The sequence below is a fragment of the Oncorhynchus mykiss genome, chromosome 5 (genome assembly GCF_013265735.2).
Source record: "Oncorhynchus mykiss isolate Arlee chromosome 5, USDA_OmykA_1.1, whole genome shotgun sequence".
NCBI lineage: Eukaryota > Metazoa > Chordata > Actinopteri > Salmoniformes > Salmonidae > Oncorhynchus > Oncorhynchus mykiss.
The window spans coordinates 76,299,843-76,317,286 of NC_048569.1; the positions used below are offsets into that span (position 1 = coordinate 76,299,843).

The 17,444-nt window shown below is 41.7% G+C and overlaps 1 protein-coding gene across 3 annotated transcripts in view; it reads right to left on the minus strand.

The window, feature by feature from the left end:
* LOC110524583 (BMP/retinoic acid-inducible neural-specific protein 3) overlaps positions 1-17,444 on the minus strand; it is a 35,948-nt gene that overhangs the window by 10,922 nt on the left and 7,582 nt on the right. For all 3 annotated transcript variants that reach the window (XM_036978426.1, XM_021604384.2, XM_036978427.1), the window contains exons 3-6: positions 17,013-17,209; positions 13,423-13,528; positions 11,281-11,517; positions 1,115-1,337 (exon numbers count right to left, since the gene is read on the minus strand). In XM_036978426.1, the coding sequence (XP_036834321.1) occupies positions 1,115-1,337; positions 11,281-11,517; positions 13,423-13,528; positions 17,013-17,209 (763 nt within the window). The remainder of the gene's footprint in view (positions 1-1,114; positions 1,338-11,280; positions 11,518-13,422; positions 13,529-17,012; positions 17,210-17,444) is intronic.

The following is a 17,444-nucleotide window of genomic DNA, read 5'->3' on the forward strand; positions in this document are numbered from 1 at the left end:
GCTCTACAGACAATTCCTTTGACCACATGGCTTGGTTTTTATTCTAACATGCACTGTCAGCTGTGCAATCTTATATAGAGAGGTGTGTGCCTTTCCAAATCATGTCCGATCAATTTAATTTACTACAGGTGGATTACAATCAAGTTGTACAAACATCTCAAGGATGATCAATGAAACTCATTGCTCATTTTCGAGTTTCAGAGCAAAGGGTCTGAATACTTATGTAAATAAGGTTTTTCTGTTTGTTATTTGTAATAAATAAGCAAAAATGTCTAAAAACCTGTCTTCGCTTTCTCATTATGGGGTATTGCGTGTAGATTGATGAGTTTAAACCAAAAAAATCTATTTTAGATTAAGGCTGTAACATAACAAAATGTGGAAAGAGTGAAGGGGTCTAAATACTTCTCGAATGCACTGTATATCCATGTTAGTTTCTACTCTCTGCATATAGCCATGATATTTTGGTACTCCCTGTGTATAGCCATTTTATTTTGTACAACCTATATATATCTATATGTTATTTTTCCCGTCATTGTTACTTGTTATTCACTGTGTATTTATTCCTCTTGTTGCTATTTCTATTTTTATTTTATATTTTTTTATTGTTTATCTTTAACTCTGCATTGTTGGAAAAGTAAGCATTCACTCTTAGTCTGTACTTGTTGTTTATGAATCATTTGACAAATTATATTTAATTCAAGGATTTGATTTGATTTCATTGTTAGCAGTGGAACTGGCCCCAGGAAGTGAAATCAATCATACATCGTCTGTGTGAAGTTCTGCAAACGAACGGAACGTAGGGGAGCCTTTCAAGTGTTAGCCTTTCAAGTGTTCCGCTTCACTCCCATGCAAACAGACAAACATTCCACTTTCTCTCTCCATCTCTCCACAGTCTACGGAGATTTCTCTTCACAAAAAAAAAGTATAGTACTTCCAGTTTTCTTCAGAGCAGCAGTAATAAAGTAGATAAACATTGCTTGGCTGGCTCCCTGTTTCTCCCACTCACACAGGGAGAGGTAGAGAGGATCGCTATCAGCTTCCTGGATGGGTGATTAAAGTGTAATTGGGGCTCAGTGGAAAGAGCTGTATTGTAGGAGCAGAACGGGACTCTTACCATTCTCTGGGTAGGCGGATGTGAGGCTGCCTCTGGCACCTCTTGCTGAGGCTGAAGAGCTTGAACACCACTCTCTGGGCTCGTCTGAAGAGCACACTCATGCTGTTCTCCAGCTGCTCATAGCGCCACTGGAACACGCCATCCAACGACCAAAGGTGCTGGATAGTCGACACATTCAGGAAGAAGTTCTGCGGGAGCCTCATAAGGAAGGTCTTGAACTCATCTGTCAGAAAGAGAGTGAAAATGAAAAGAAGAGGCCACTTTTTCTAAAGGTGATTGTTTTTAAATGAACATGCCATGAATATGGCCAGGGGACATCTGTGGAGGTAGAACTTTCTTAACCCCTGGAAATTATTTAAAGTAAAGAAATGAACAGGACACAATGATTTAAAGTAAAACAATGAAACAAATCTGCTTACAAAAGGTATAACTGGGATTTTCCCTGCACAATCTGTTTGGTCCTATGCTGGAAAAGAAAGTGCATACGATCACTTCAGGCATGTCGCCACATTCCTCAAGGCTAAAGGAGAACAATGTAATTGGTTCCAGAACTGCCATGTTCTACGTTTCCGTGGTTACTTTCTTCCTGCTGGCATCCCATTCCGCTGATAGAGCAGAACGTTGACACGTCTTTGATATCCTTTACCGAAGGACACGTTTACGACCACACCTGAAAAACTCTTTATTCCTGGCACTGCCCTGCACTCTCCTCTCCTCCCTGCTATTAAAACATAAACTTTGAAAGTAATTGCACAGATATTTCACACACCAAAAAATAGAAGAGAAAAAAATGCCCATCTATTCTGATTTCACCTCAGCAACCATGGCCACTGCAGAGTGACATAGAGAGGCAATAATACCCCCAGATTATACTAAGTGCCCTCATTCATAAGATGTTACTATGCCAATGTGAAACACTGGACTTGTAATAAATGTTTTTTATGTATGATTAATCTGCTCGAGACATATTGTAAACTACCTGTGCAAGGAGATGTTGATTTTGTAATCCAATCATGTCAGGTTGTGATTTGCTGTTCACAGATCGTGTGCCAAGTCCCCCAGGTTTCACTGTGAGTCATTATGGTTTACACTGTTTCAACTGTATATATAAATATGTCTTGGGTACACAGGAACAGTCCTCCACCTTTAAGGGTGTGACATGATAAAACACTTTTATTCGGCTCACATAGTCCCCTACAGAAACTTTTCAAAGATTGTCCACATTAATTTATAAATTATCAACTGCATGCACAACGAGTAAGTTTACAGCTAAGCTAGCTGAAGACACCTGTAGATATTGCATGTCAACTGAGTGGCACTGGACACTTCATATATCAAAGTAAACGTGTAATAGTTTGAGCATCTTAATACATAATAGGATCTAAAACAATTTTGTATTCATTTTTTATTTAAACTTTACTTTGACAGGGAGTGAGGCTGAGACGAGCAGTCTCTTTCACAGATCAGCCCTATATACAGTATCAGTGAAAAGTTTGAACACACCTACTCATTCCAGTTTTTTTAAAGTTTCTTTTACTATATTCTACATTGTAGAATAGTTGTGAAGACATTACAACTATGAAATAACACATATGGAATCATGTAGTAACCAACAAAGGGTTAAACAAATCAAAATATATAGTTTATATTTGAGGTTCCTCAAAGTATTTGTATTTGTATTTATTATGGATCCTCATCAGCAGTGCCAAGGCAGCAGCTACTCTTTCTGGGGTCCAGCAAAATGAAGTTTATACAATTAAAAGAAAACATTACAATACAGTCACAAACTGTGTGCCCTCAGGCCCCGACTATCACATACTGTATATACAGTACAAAATCCATGTTTACGTGTGTTCATAGTGCATATGCTATCGTGTGTGTGTGTGTATGCATGTGTCTGTGCCTATGTTTGTGTTGCTTCACATTCCCCGCTGTTCCATAAGGTGTTTTTTTAATCTGTTGTTTTAATCTAATTTTACTGCTTGCATGAGCTACTTGATGTGAAATAGAGTTCCATGTAGTCATGGCTCTGTTTAGTACTGTTCACCTTCCATAGTCTGTTCTGGACTTGGGGACTGTGAGGAGGCCACTTGTGGCATGTCTTGTGGGGAATGCATGGGTGTCTGAGCTGTGCACCAGTGGTTCAAACAGACAGCTCGGTGCATTCAACATGTCAATACCTCTCATAAATACAAGCAGTGATGAAATCAATCTCTCCTCCACTTTGAGCCTGGAGAGATTGACATGCATATTATTAATATTATCTCTCTGTGTATATCCAAGGGTCAGCCGTGTTGCCCTGTTCTGAACCAATTGCAAAGTCCTTTTTTGTGGCACCTGACCACACAACTGAACAGTAGTCGAGGTGCGACAAAACTAGGGCCTGTAGGACCTGCCCTGTTGACATTGCTGTCAAGAAGGCAGAGCAGCGCCTTATCATGGACATACTTCTCCCCATCTTAGCTACTGTTGTATCAATATGTTTTGACACTGACAGTTACAGATACAGTGCTTTTAGTTTTAGAAATATTTAGGACTAACTTATTCCTTTCCACCCACTCTGAAACTAACTGAAACTCTTTGATAAGGGTTGCAGTCATTTTAGTCACTGTAGTAGCTGACATGTACTGTGTTGAGCCATCCTCAAAGTAGCCACCCTTTGCCTTGATGAGAGCTTTGCACACTCTTGGCATTCTCTCAACCAGCTTCACATGGAATGCTTTTCCAATAGTTTTGAAGTCGTTCCCACATACGCTGAGCACTTGTTGGCTGCTTTTCCTTCACTCTGCTGTCCAACTCATCCCAAACCATCTCAATTCGGTTGAGGTCGGGTGATTGTGGAGGCCAGGTCAACTGATGCAGCACTCCATCACTCTAATTATTGGTCAAACAGCCCTTACACAGCCTGGAGGTGTGTTGGGTCATTGTCCTGTTGAAAAACAAATGACATTCCCACTAAGCGCAAACCAGATGGGATGACGTATCACTGCAGAATGCTGTGGTAGCAATACTGGATAAGAGTGCCTTGAATTCTAAATAAATCACAGAGAGTGTCCATAACAAAGCAACCCCACACCATCACACCCCCTCTTCCATGCTTCACGGTGGGAACCACACATGCAGAGATAATCCATTCACCTACTCTGCATCTGGCAAAGTCACGGCAGTTGGAACCAAAAAACTTAAATTTGTACTCATCAGACCAAAGGACAGATTTCCACTGGTCTAATGTCCATTGCTCATGTTTCTTGGCCCAAGCAAGTCTCTTCTTATTATTGGTGTCTTCACGATTATTCTACAATGTAGAAAATAGTACAAATTAAGAAAAACCCTTGAATGAGTAGGTGTGTTCAAACTTTTGATTGGTACTGTACATATTAATACACATCAATATACACTATACACATACATTTTCACAACAATACACAAAATGCAAAACGACTTATTTGAGAGAGTCTTCCACAAGTAAGGTGCCAAAAAAAAAAAAAAAAAAAAAACAGATCAAAGGGATCTCTAGAGTTTTTAAGCGGTGTCAGAGGAAGGTCCAAAAAATGGTCGAAGACTCCAGTCACCGAAGTCATAGACTGTTCTCTCTGCTACCGCACAACATAGTCACTTTACCCCTACCTACATGTACAAATTACCTTGACTAACCTATAACCACTTACATTGACTCAGTGTTGCCTTTTATTTTTTTTTATTTTTTTTACTCTTGTTTATTCAGTAAATATTTTCTTAACTCTATTTTCATAAAACTGCATTGTTGGTTAAGGGCTTGTAAGTTAGCATTTCAAGGAAAGGTTGTATTATTGCACATGTGACAAATAACATTTTCCAGAAACCGTGGATTGCTGGCAGCATTCGCACGGGACTGAAAGCGTGAACCACTGCTTTTAACCAGGGCAAAGTGACCGGAAACATGACCGAATACAAACAGTGTAGCTATTCGCTCCGCAAGGCAATCAAACAAGCTAAGCGTCATTATAGAGACAAAGTAGAGTCGCAATTCAATGGCTCAGACACAAGAGGTATGTGGCAGGGTCTACAGTCAATCACGGATTACAAAAAGAAACCAACCCCGTCGCGGACCAGGATGTCTTGCTCCCAGACAGACTAAACAACTTCTTTGCTCGCTTTGAGGACAATACAATGCCACTGACACAGCCCGCTATCAAAACCTGCGGACTCTCCTTCACTGCAGCCGACGTGAGTAAAACATTTAAACGTGTTAACCCTCGCAAGGCTGCAGGCCCAGACGGCATCCCCAGCCGCGTCCTCAGAGCATGCGCAGACCAGCTGGCTGGTGTGTTTATGGACATATTCAATCAATCGTTATCCCAGTCTGCTGTTCCCACATGCTTCAAGAGGGCAACCATTGTTCCTGTTCCCAAGAAAGCTAAGGTAACTGAGCTAAATGACTACCACCCCGTAGCACTCACATTCATCATCATGAAGTGCTTTGAGAGACTAGTCAAGGACCATACCACCTCCACCCTACCTGACACCCTAGACCCACTCCAATTTAGTTACCGCCCAAATAGGTCCACAGACCACGCAATCGCAACCACACTGCACACGGCCCTAACCCATCTGGACAAGAGGAATACCTATGTGAGAATGCTGTTCATCGACTACAGCTCAGCATTTAACACAATAGTACCCTCCAAACTCGTCATCAAGCTCGAGACCCTAGGTCTCGACCCCGCCCTGTGCAACTGGGTACTGGATTTCTTGACGGGCCGCCCCCTGGTGGTGAGGGTAGGTAACAGCATCTCCACCCCGCTGATCCTCAACACTGGGGCCCCAGTTTACCCAGGACTGCGTGGCCATGCACGCCCCCAACTCAATCATCAAGTTTGCAGACAACACTTCAGTGGTAGGCTTGATTACCAACAACGACGAGACGGCCTACAAGGAGGAGGTGAGGACGCTTGGAGTGTGGTGTCAGGAAAATAACCTCACACTCAACGTCAACAAAACAAAGGAGATGATCATGGACTTTAGGAAACAGCAGAGGGAGCACCCCCTTATCCACATCGAGGGGACAGTAGTGGAGAGGGTAGAAAGTTCTAAGTTCCTCGGCGTACACATCACGGACAAACTGAATTGGTCCACTCACACAGACAGCGTTGTGAAGAAGGCGCAGCAGTGCCTCTTCAAAATTCGGCTTGTCACCAAAAGCACTCACAAACTTTTACAGATGCACAATCGAGAGCATCCTGTCGAGCTGTATGCCTGGTACGGCAGCTGCTCCGCCCACAATCATAGGGCTCTCCAGAGGGTAGTGAGGTCTGCACAACACATCACCGGGTGAAATCTACCTGCCCTCCAGGACACCTACACCACCCGATGTCACAGGAAGGCCATAAAGATCAAGAACAACAACCCCCCGAGCCACTGCCTGTTCACCCCGCTATCATCCAGAAGGCGAGGTCAGTACAGGTGCATCAAAGCAGGGACCGAGAGACTGAAAAACAACTTCTTTCTCAAGGCCATCAGACTGTTAAACAGCCACCATTAACATTGAGTGGCTGCTGCCATACATATAAAAAATGTATCACTAGCCACTTTAAACAATGCCACTTAATATGATGTTTACATACCCTACATTACTCATCTCATATGTATATACTGTACTCTATACCACCTACTGCATCTGCCATCTTTATGTAATACATGTATCACTAGCAACTTTAACAATGCCACTTAATATAATGTTTACATACCCTACATTACTCATCTCATATGTATATACTGTACTCGATACCATCTACTGCATCTTGCCTATGCCATTCTATACAATCACTCATTCATATATCTTTATGTACATATTCTTCATCCCTTTACACTTGTGTGTACAAGGTTGCTGTTGTGAAATTGTTAGGCTAGATTACTCGTTGGTTATTACTGCATTGTCGGAACTAGAAGCACAAGCATTTCCCTACACTCGCATTAACATCTGTTAACCATGTGTATGTGACAAATACAATTTGATTTGATTTGATTTGGGATCTTGTATGTCTGTAAGTTAACAGTGTAGTAAGGTACGGCAGAAGTTTATGCAGGAATGCTTTATAAACAAGAGCGCAATGCATCGATCTACGAGACTTCAAAGAAGGCCAGCCTACTTTCTGATACAGAATGCAGTGTGTACTGGAGTGCGCTTTGATAAACTGTGTCCAATGCCTTCAATACAGTGGCAGCTGCATTCATATGGACAATATTGCCATAGTCTATAACTTGTATGAATGGCGTCTGAATTATTTATTTTCTGCTATTTAATGAAAGGCATTCCTAGAAATGAAATGTTAATTTCTTAACTATTCGGAAATATAAACACAAAATGTAAAGTGTTTGTCCCATGTTTTACGAGCTGAAATAAAATATCTCAGAACTGTTGCCAGATAATTGAATGTTCATTACTCTACCTACACAGCCTCCAATGTCATTTTAGAGAATTTGGCTATATGTCCAACTGGTCTCACAACATCAGACCACATTTAACCATGCCAGTCCAGGACCACACCAGCCCAGGACCACGCCAGCCCATGACCTCCACTTCTTTACCCGCGGGATCATCTGAGACCAGCCACCTGGACAACTGATGAAACTGTGGGTTTGCATAATGAAGAATTTCTGCACAAACTGACAGAAACCGTCTCAGAGTGATCTTTGTCCTCACCAGGGTCTTGACCTGACTGCAGTGTGCAAATGCTCACGTATGATGGCCACTGGCACGCAGGATAAGTGTGCTCTTCACGAATGAATCCCAGTTTAAACTGTACCGAACAGATGACAGACAGTGTGTATGGCAGGAACTCCCAAACTCGGTCCTCGAGACCTCAAATAGTGCACGTTTTTGTTTTTACCCTAACACTACACAGCTGATTCATATTATCAAAGACTGATGATTAGTTGATTATTTGAATCAGCTAGGGCAAAAACCAAAACATGCACCCCATGGTGTCCCGAGGACCGAGTTTGGGAAATCCTGGTGTATGGCGTAGAGGTCGAACGATTATGATTTTTCAACGCCGATACCAATTATTGGAGGACCAAAAAAGCCGATACCAATTAATCAACAGATTTGTATATATATATTTGTAATAATTACAATTACAACAATACTGAATTAACACTTATTTTAACTTAATATAATACATCAATAAAATCAATTTAGTCTCAAATAAATAATGAAACATGTTCAATTTGGTTTAAATAATGCAAAAACAAAGTGTTGGAGAAGAAAGTAAACGTGCAATATGTGCCATGTAAAAAAGCTAACTTGCTAAGTTCCTTGCTCAGAACATGAAATCTGGTTGTTCCTTTTAACATGAGTCTTCAATATTTCCAGGTAAGAAGTTTTAGGTTGTAGTTATTATAGGACTATTTCTCTCTATACCATTTGTATTTAATATACCTTTGACTATTGGATGTTCTAATAGGTACTTTAGTTTTGCCAGCCTAATCTCGGGAGTTGATAGGTTTGAAGTCATAAACAGCGCAATGCTTGAAGCACAGCGAAGAGCTGCTGGAAAATGCAGGAAAGTGCTGTTTGAATGAATGCTTACGAGCCTGCTGCTGCCTACCACCGCTCAGTCAGACTGCTCTATCAAATCATAGACTTAATTATAATATAATAACACACAGAAATACGAGCCTTAGGTCATTAATATGGTCAAATCCGGAAACTATCATTTTGGAAAAAAATAAAACGTTTATTCTTTCAGTGAAATACGGAACCGTTCCGTATTTTATCTAACTGGTGTCATCCCTAAGTCTAAATATTGCTGTTACATTTCACAACCATCCATGTTATGTCATAATTATGTACAATTCTGGCAAATTAATTACGGTCTTTGTTAGGAAGAAATGGTCTTCACACAGTTCGCAATGAGGCAGGCGGCCCAAACTGCTGCATATACCCTGACTCTGCTTGCACAGAACGCAAGAGAAGTGACACAATTCCCATAGTTAAAAGAAATTCATGTTAGCAGGCAATATTAAGTAAATATGCAGGTTTAAAAATATATACTTGTGTATTGATTTTAAGAAAGGCATTAATGTTTATGGTTATGGAACACATTGGTGCAACGACAGCTAGGCTGTAGGCTGTGGCTGTGATTCAAAGTAGGCTGTGATTCAATGATAAATGAACAGGCACCGCATTGATTATATGCAACGCAGGACAAGGTAGATAAACTAGTAATATCATCAACCATGTGTGGTTAACTAGTGATTATGTTAAGATTGATTGTTTTTTCTAGGAAAAGTTAAATGCTAGCTAGCACCTTACCCTGGCTCCTTGCTGCACTCGCATAACAGGTAGTCAGCCTTCCACGCAGTCTCCTCGTGGAGTGCAATGTAATCGGCCATAATCGGTGTCCAAAAATACAGATTACTGATTGTTATGAAAACTTTAAATCGGCCCTAATTAATCGGCCATTCCGATTAATCGGTCGACCTCTAGTATGGCGTGTCGTGTGGGTGAGCAGTTTGCTGATTTCAACAGAGAACCCCATGGTGGCGGTAAGGTTATAGTATGGCCAGGCATAAGCTATGGACAACGAACACAATTTCATTTTATCAATGGTAATTTGAATGCACAGAGATACCGTGATGTGATCCTGAGGCCCATTGTCGTGCCATTCATCTGCCTCCATCACCTCATGTTTCAGCATGATAATGCATGGCCCCATGTTGCAAGTATCTGTATACAATTCCTGGAAGCTGAAAATGTCCCAGTTCTTCCATGACCTGCATGACCAGACATGTCACCCATTGAGCATGTTTTGGATGCTCTGGATCGACGTGTACGACAGCGTGTTCCAGTTCCCGCCAATATCCAGCAACTTCACCAGCCATTGAAGAGGAGTGGGACAACATTCCATAGGCCACAATCAACAGCCTGATCAACTCTATGCAAAGGAGATGTGTCACACTGTGTGTGTCACGAGATGTGTCACAGTCATGTGAAATCAATAGATTAGGCCTAATTTATTCATTTCAATTGACTGATTCCTTTATATGAAATGTAACTCAGTAAAATCTTTGAAATTGTTGCATGTTGAGTTTGTTTTTTGTTCAATGTAATTCATTAAGCTTTTTGAAAGATAGCTTTTTATCAATCCTGATACCCAGATATTTATAAGCGAGGACAGGAGGGCACCACCATGCATAAAGCATCAGATACATTTTTATGTGAATCACGTATACTTGGATTGACCTGCATTAAGTACCCATTTCAGTTCAACAAAGGCTTTCTGCAAAGCAATGAAGGTAGATTGAAGCTCCGAAAGAGCCTGGTCAACTGTGGGGGCAATAGCTTAAACATTTGTGTCATCTGCATATTTTTTGTAGATAGACCAACATTTTTATATAGACAGAAAAATGTACATGACCTAAAATCAATCCCTGTGGGACGCCTTTCGTAATATCAAGGAAACCTTTCATAAAACATTTCAGAGAATATAATTATTGGAGGTGTAAACCCTAAGATAATCGTCAGATTAAAAATATGTGTCAATGACTCTGCAATCAGGGGAGCAGAAAGCTGCAGCAGGAAACGATAAAGCAAACCAGTTCAATTTTTTTTTTTTTAAGCAAGGCGTTAAAAAGTGGAACATTGCTGAAATGAAAACAAAGATTCACTGATCTTCAATTGAGCCAACTAGACACTGGTGGAGGGAAAGGCAGTAGAATGACTGACCAGGCTAAATTAAATCACAATTTATTTCAAATAAAAAGCCTGCTAAGATAAAATGCTGATTAAAAGCATCACATATAATTTTTTTCTCAGTAATGATCCAGAGTCTGACACAACTTGCTTAGGCAGGGAAGGACAGGAATTTCCACATTTCAGTGCATGAACTGTTTTCCAACATTTTGACGGATCACCAGCAGAGTCTCAGATAGAACTTAAAAAAGTAGCTTGATTTATCTTTCTTTATTGAGGAAGTACATATATTTCTCAATTGCCTGAAACACTGCCAATCTGCTACCAAGTCGGTTTTCTAGCCTTGGCCCAAGCCTGATTTCTCATTATAATGAGATCTGAAAGTTCAATACAAAACCAAGGATTTGTTCTATCTTTATCTCTAAGGCATGTTTGTCTACTAGAGATATAAAAATAAATAAAAAAAGTTCTAGAGCCAATTTGTCCTCACCTGAATCCTCAAACTCCTTATAGAGTGTCCCCCAGGTCTCAGTGATCCTCTGTAGACTGTCCTCCATGGCTTGGATGTCCATGTAGGGACAGTTGCATTCTGGGAACTTGGTGTCACACTTGCACCAGCAGTCATTGTCCTTACAGACGAAGCCCCCCTCCCCATTACAGGCAATGTAGCTTAGAGCAGCCTGGACAAAACTGTCCCTCAGGTAGTCTGGCAGGATAACCTGCAGGCCTGTAAAACAACACAACACAACCAAGATTTAGTACCACCATCAAAGTGTACAGTTATGGTACTGTATGAGAGGATAGCAATAAGTGATTTATAGTGGGTGAATCACAAGGCAGTTCGAGTGTAGTTGTTAGCCTTGGTACACTAACTATGTCAAATCAAATCAAATTTTATTGGTCACATACAGATGGTTAGTTGATGTCATTGTGAGTGTAGCGAAATGCTTATGCTTCTAGATCAGACAGTGCAGCAGTATCTAACAGGTAATATCTAACAATTTCACAACAAAACCTGATATCTAACATATTCCACAGCAAAACCTAATACACACAATCTAGTAAAGGGATGGGATGAGAATATATAAGTATAAAATATATGGATGAGCAGTGACAGAGTGGCTGAGATGCAATAGATAGTAAAGAATAGATAGTGAAGGATACAGTATACAGTATATACTGTATACATGAGATGAGTCATGTGAGATATGTAAACATTCTTAAAGCGGCATTATTAAAGTGACTAGTGTTCCATTTATTAAAGTGGCCAATGATATCAAGTCTGTAGGTAGGCAGCAGCCTCTCTGTGCTGGTGGTGGCTGTTTAACAATCTGATGGCCTTGAGAAAGAAGATGTTTTTCAATCTCTCTGTCCCAGCTTTGATGCACCTGTTCTGACCTCGCCTTCTGGATGGAAGCCGGGTGAACAGGTAGCGGCTCGAGTGGTTATTGTCCTTGATGATCTTTTTTGCCTTCCTGTGACATCAGGTTTTGTAGGTGTCCTGGAGGGCAGGTAGTTTGCACCCGGTGATGCGTTGTGCAGACCACACCACCCTCTGGAGAGCCTTGCGGTTGTGGGCGGTGCAGTTACCGACTGGACGCTCTCAATTGTGCACCTGTAAAAGTTAGTGAGGGTTTTCGGTGACAAGCCACATTTTTTCAGCCTCCTGAGGTTGAAGAGGCGCTGTTGTGTATTTTTCACCACACTGTCTGTGTGCTTGGACCATTTCAGTTTGTTGGTGATATGTACACCGAGGAACTTAAAACTTTCCACCTCCTCCACTGCTGTCCCTTTCATGTGGATAGGGGGATGCTCCCTTTCCTGTTTCCTGAAGTCCACAATCATCTTTTTTACTTTTACTGACATTGAGTGAGAGGTCATTTTCCTGACACCAGACTCCAAGGGCCCTCACCTCCTCCCTGTAGGCTGTCTCGTCGTCGTTGGTAATCAAGCATACCACTGTGGTGTCGTCTGCAAACTTGATGATTGAGTTGGGGGCGTGCATGGCCACACAGTCGTGGGTGAACAGGGAGTACAGGGGGGGACTGAGAATGCACCATTGTGGGGCCCCAGTGTTGAAGATCAGAGGGGTAGAGATGTTGTTTCCTACTTTCACCACCTGGGGAAGTCCAGGAAGTCCAGGACCCAGTTGCACAGGACGGGGTCTCAAGCTTAATGATGAGTTTGGAGGGTACTATGGTATTGAATGCTGATCTGTAGTCAATGAACAGCATTCTTACATAGGTATTCCTCTTATCCAGATGTATAGGGAAGTGTGCAGTGTGATGGCGATTACATCGTCTGTGGAACTATTGGGGCGGTAAGCAAATTGAAGTGGTTCTAGGGTGATATGATCCTTGACTAGACTCTCAATGTAAGAGCAGAACAATGATAGTCCAAACTGTATTTTATTCTCTACAAGCGTTGTCATGGGATGTGTGGATCTCTTTGAAGATGCTATTGTATGGGAATGTATGATAGGGTGTGCTAAAAACCTTAAAAATATTTCACGTTCTTATTTCTTAGTAACATTATGTGATAATGGTGTGCAGGATTTGCATAACAGGAATACCTAATCAAAGGTCTGACATGAAAATGCAATATATGTGGTATGAATCAAAAAGAAACAGACCTTGCAAGTGGACTTTGTTTTCCGGACTCTGAACCAGAACAGAGCTGACAGAATCAAGGTTGTCATAGTTACTGCATCCGAGAGGGCCTGTCCGGGTCTCTGTTACCTGGGTAACAACAAACACACAATGCTTTGAATACACATTCCTTTTAACTTCAGAGCAACGTAAGAATGACAAGAATATATTTATGCATCATGCATTTCCTTTGAATTGACATCCTGGCAATCTTACACCCACTCTTGCCCTGGATTCATGTGCATGCTTTGCCATACGATGATTGACATTAGTATACGTACATAATCTATTCCAAATTGAAGAAAAAAAAAATACTACTACTTCTACAGTACTTCTGTATGAGACACATAATGCCAAAAGAAACACTTCTAAGACTGGCTGCTCTCTGCTGGGGAAAAGCAATGAAGTGGCGGGCATGTGTGTTCCCTGGTGAGATGAGTGTTCAACCATTGGTTCCTGCTTCCTGTGCTCTATGAGTCAGAGCTGAAGCCCTATTATATACATTACACAGGCCCTTTAATGACCATCACCCACAGCTCTGAGTAGATAATGAAGCACGGCTAGCAGAGAGATGCAGAACATTGCAGTGGTAGAGCATATGTACAGTACGCCCTCTCCTCTGCTCTCTCTCTCCTTCCTTCCACCCACATACAACACTTAAAGGTCCAATGCAACCATTTTATCTCAATATCAAATCATTTCTGGGTAATAATTAAGTTAGTTTGATTGTTTTCAATTAAAATGGTAAAAAATAAACAAAAATATCTTCTTAGCAAAGAGCAATTTCTCAAGCAAGAATTTTGCTAGGGCTGTCTGGAAGTGGTCTGAGTGGGGAAGGAAAAACAGAAAACTAGCTGTTATTGGCAGAGAGGTTTGTAACTTTCTTTCTTATTGGTCTATTAACATATTTACTGCTTGGTGATGTTTCCAAGGCTGCCAAACCTCCATCTCACCAAAATAGGCTGAAATTGCAAGTGCCTGTCACAGGACAGTTGGTGGGGGAGAGACGGCTAGGAAACAAGGGTCAGTCCATCAGTTACACAATCAAACACAGTCCCAAAGTGCTGACAGAGGGAAAGACTAAGAGACCTGAAGCTAATGCTGTGTAGGGTGAAACTTCTGGAGCTTATCAATCAAACCATGAACCAGCAAAATATGTGTGTCTGGGAAAATGAATAGAATGTGTAAATCAGAGAGAAGGGAGACCATCTGTGTGCAATGATTTTGCCATTATTATTAACAGCACATTGTAAATCACAAATTTCCTTGATATGGGATTATACTGCTGATAAGACTGTGAGGAAATGAGGAACAATGCAGAGTTTTGAGACACTTGAATATTGAATCTATACAGAGCATTATTTGATATGCCATATGATAGCCCATATGGCACAACGTTGACTGATGAGCACGGCATTCAATTTCCTCTATGGACAGCAGCTGCTTTTCATTGCAGATATATTCTGGTATATTACTAAATGCTTAATGACACATTATTGGCCACCTGTATCTCTCAGCTGCTGCTGCTGGAGGGATTTCACATGGAGCACAGAGAGAGACTGTGTTCTAATAGTCTCAGTTAAGCTTATTTTCCTTCTTCTTTGCTTCTGCTTTTCTTCTTGACCACTAGGGTGAAAGGATTGATATACAGGTGTGCTATCTTAATTTGATCACTGTTGTTGCAGAGAAATGCTAATTGTCATTTCCACTTTTAAATGTCAGACATGATTTATCCTAACTAAAAATGCATCAACCCTTCCGAAAATGGCCATGAATTATAATGCACATGATAATTCACATTTCCGGTTGCTGCAGGATTAATTTCCAGCTGAGAAACTGGTCAAATTAAGATAGTACTGTGCATATGTAATATGTCTATGATAGCTAGGTGAAGAAAAGAGGAGGAAGAGATTAGCTAAAAGGCAGTTATTTAAATTAAGTGGTAACTCAGTGGCAGTTACATTTGCCCAAGACTCACTGGCAAGTGAAGGGGCAGGACTTTAGACTGGAAATGAAAGATTTTACAGTGCCCCTGTGACAACACAGACAACAACCGATTGAGTAGCGAGGTGGAAACGTTAAAAATGCAATGCTGCCATAATGGGAACATAATGCAATACTGGGACTGTCTGAGTGGAAATAAACATGAATCCACACGGTGTTGTGAGAGCCCCACGGCTGAAAAACTTTCTCTCATTGTTCATCATTCTGCAGACACACTGCCAACCATCGCATCGGTCAGGTGGGGATATCAACATCGATTTAGTTGGGGAAATTGCCAAATCATAACAAAAATGATCCCTGCCGCTCTGGTAACAGCTTGAGTCATTACTCATTATAGCAACAACCTTTTCTGAACAGAGGTAGAGAGGTAGCAGGCTGCACCGTGACCTCTTTAAGAGGGAGAAGATTTCCACAGCAAACCCCCAGCACACCAGAGCACTAACAGGCTTTTCCTCTGAAATGAGCTCCCAAATTTTCCCTCCATACGGCTAGCGGAAGCACCGGCAGCCTGATCTGCTATCCTCCTACCATCCCCTGTCCAATTCACATTCACATGGTGGAGCGGTTGGTTGTGTCTGTCCCGGCGTCACGGGGGTTGACGCCCTGTGGAAATGATGCGTGTGCTGAAGAATCCCTCCGCCGCCTCCCTCCCTCTCAGTGATTCACTCTGCTTCACTGATGAGCTGCTCAACCTCTCTGCTTCTCTGCTCTCACCTGTCACTCTCAACACATCTCTGCCTTTGAACCATTAAAGTTGGCGCTCACACACATACCCACACTTACACACATACACACACACACACTTCAAAAGTGACTCCCAACAGAACAGACAAAGCAAGACTAGATACCTCTGCTGTGATAGAAATGTCCGACCTCCCACACATCCTTGTGGTTCAGGGAGTACAGAGCTTTGATAGCTGTTATTCATAGTTTGCTCCGACAAATTCAGAGAGGCCGGATGCCACACACAGATGTGACTGTCACTATATAGCAACATGAAGGATCTGAAAGGTTCACGTTTGCTATTTTCAAAAGGGGTGTGTGCACATCCAACAACTTTACAGGTGCAGGGTTAAAAAAAATGGCATAATAAAGAAACATAAATATTTGCACACTTTAGCTCAGCCTGACAAAATCCATCCTGTTGAAATGTTGCACTAACAGATTGGATGTATTTATATCACTTTCCTTATTCACACAACATTGCAGTTTCCTACTGGTATGTCCTGTATGTCACAACATTCATCCCAACAGCTACAGTACTCAGTTCAGATGAGGTATGTCAACGCCTGGCCCTGGAAATACACCACCTACTGATCAACACTCCTGGCTCTTCACAACCTGACAAGCTGACACTTCTTACAAGGGGCATTCCAGGATCTCTAATCAGCTAACCAACTGTGCTGCTCCACTTGAACAAGTATGATTGCATGAAGTTTCAAGTTTGATGGAAGGTCAGTGTGTGCACGTGTGCGTGTATGTGTGTGGGTATGTGTGGGTGTGCGTTTGGGTGTTGGTTGTGCGTGTGTGTGTTTGTGTGCGTGTGTGTCCAGTGTGTGTTTGTGTGTACCTTAATGGCTGTGGATGCTATCTGGATGTGGTGCAGCTTGCGCAGGGTGCTCTCTCTGTCTATGAAGTAGGAGGCAGCCAGCTGGTGCAGAGCCTCCAGAGTTACGCTGGACGAGTTGCCAGAGCCAGAGTATTCGCTCACATCCGCCTTCTTACTCAGCTTTCTCTTGTCCACAAATATCGTTAAGGCCTCTTCCCCTGCAAACACAAGATGGCGTTACGACAATGTTTGCCGACGCTGTTTAAACAGGCTTTCTTTTCAACTGTTGGGAGAACGTTCACTGGCTAACATGGTTTTAACAGTCTATACAAATGTCAGTTGACATTAGTCAGATGGTCTCTGAACTACATAGTAGTTTTAGTAGTATGGCAATCAATAGGAATAATATAGTGTATTATTCACTGCCAGGTATTATGACTATTAACCATGTGC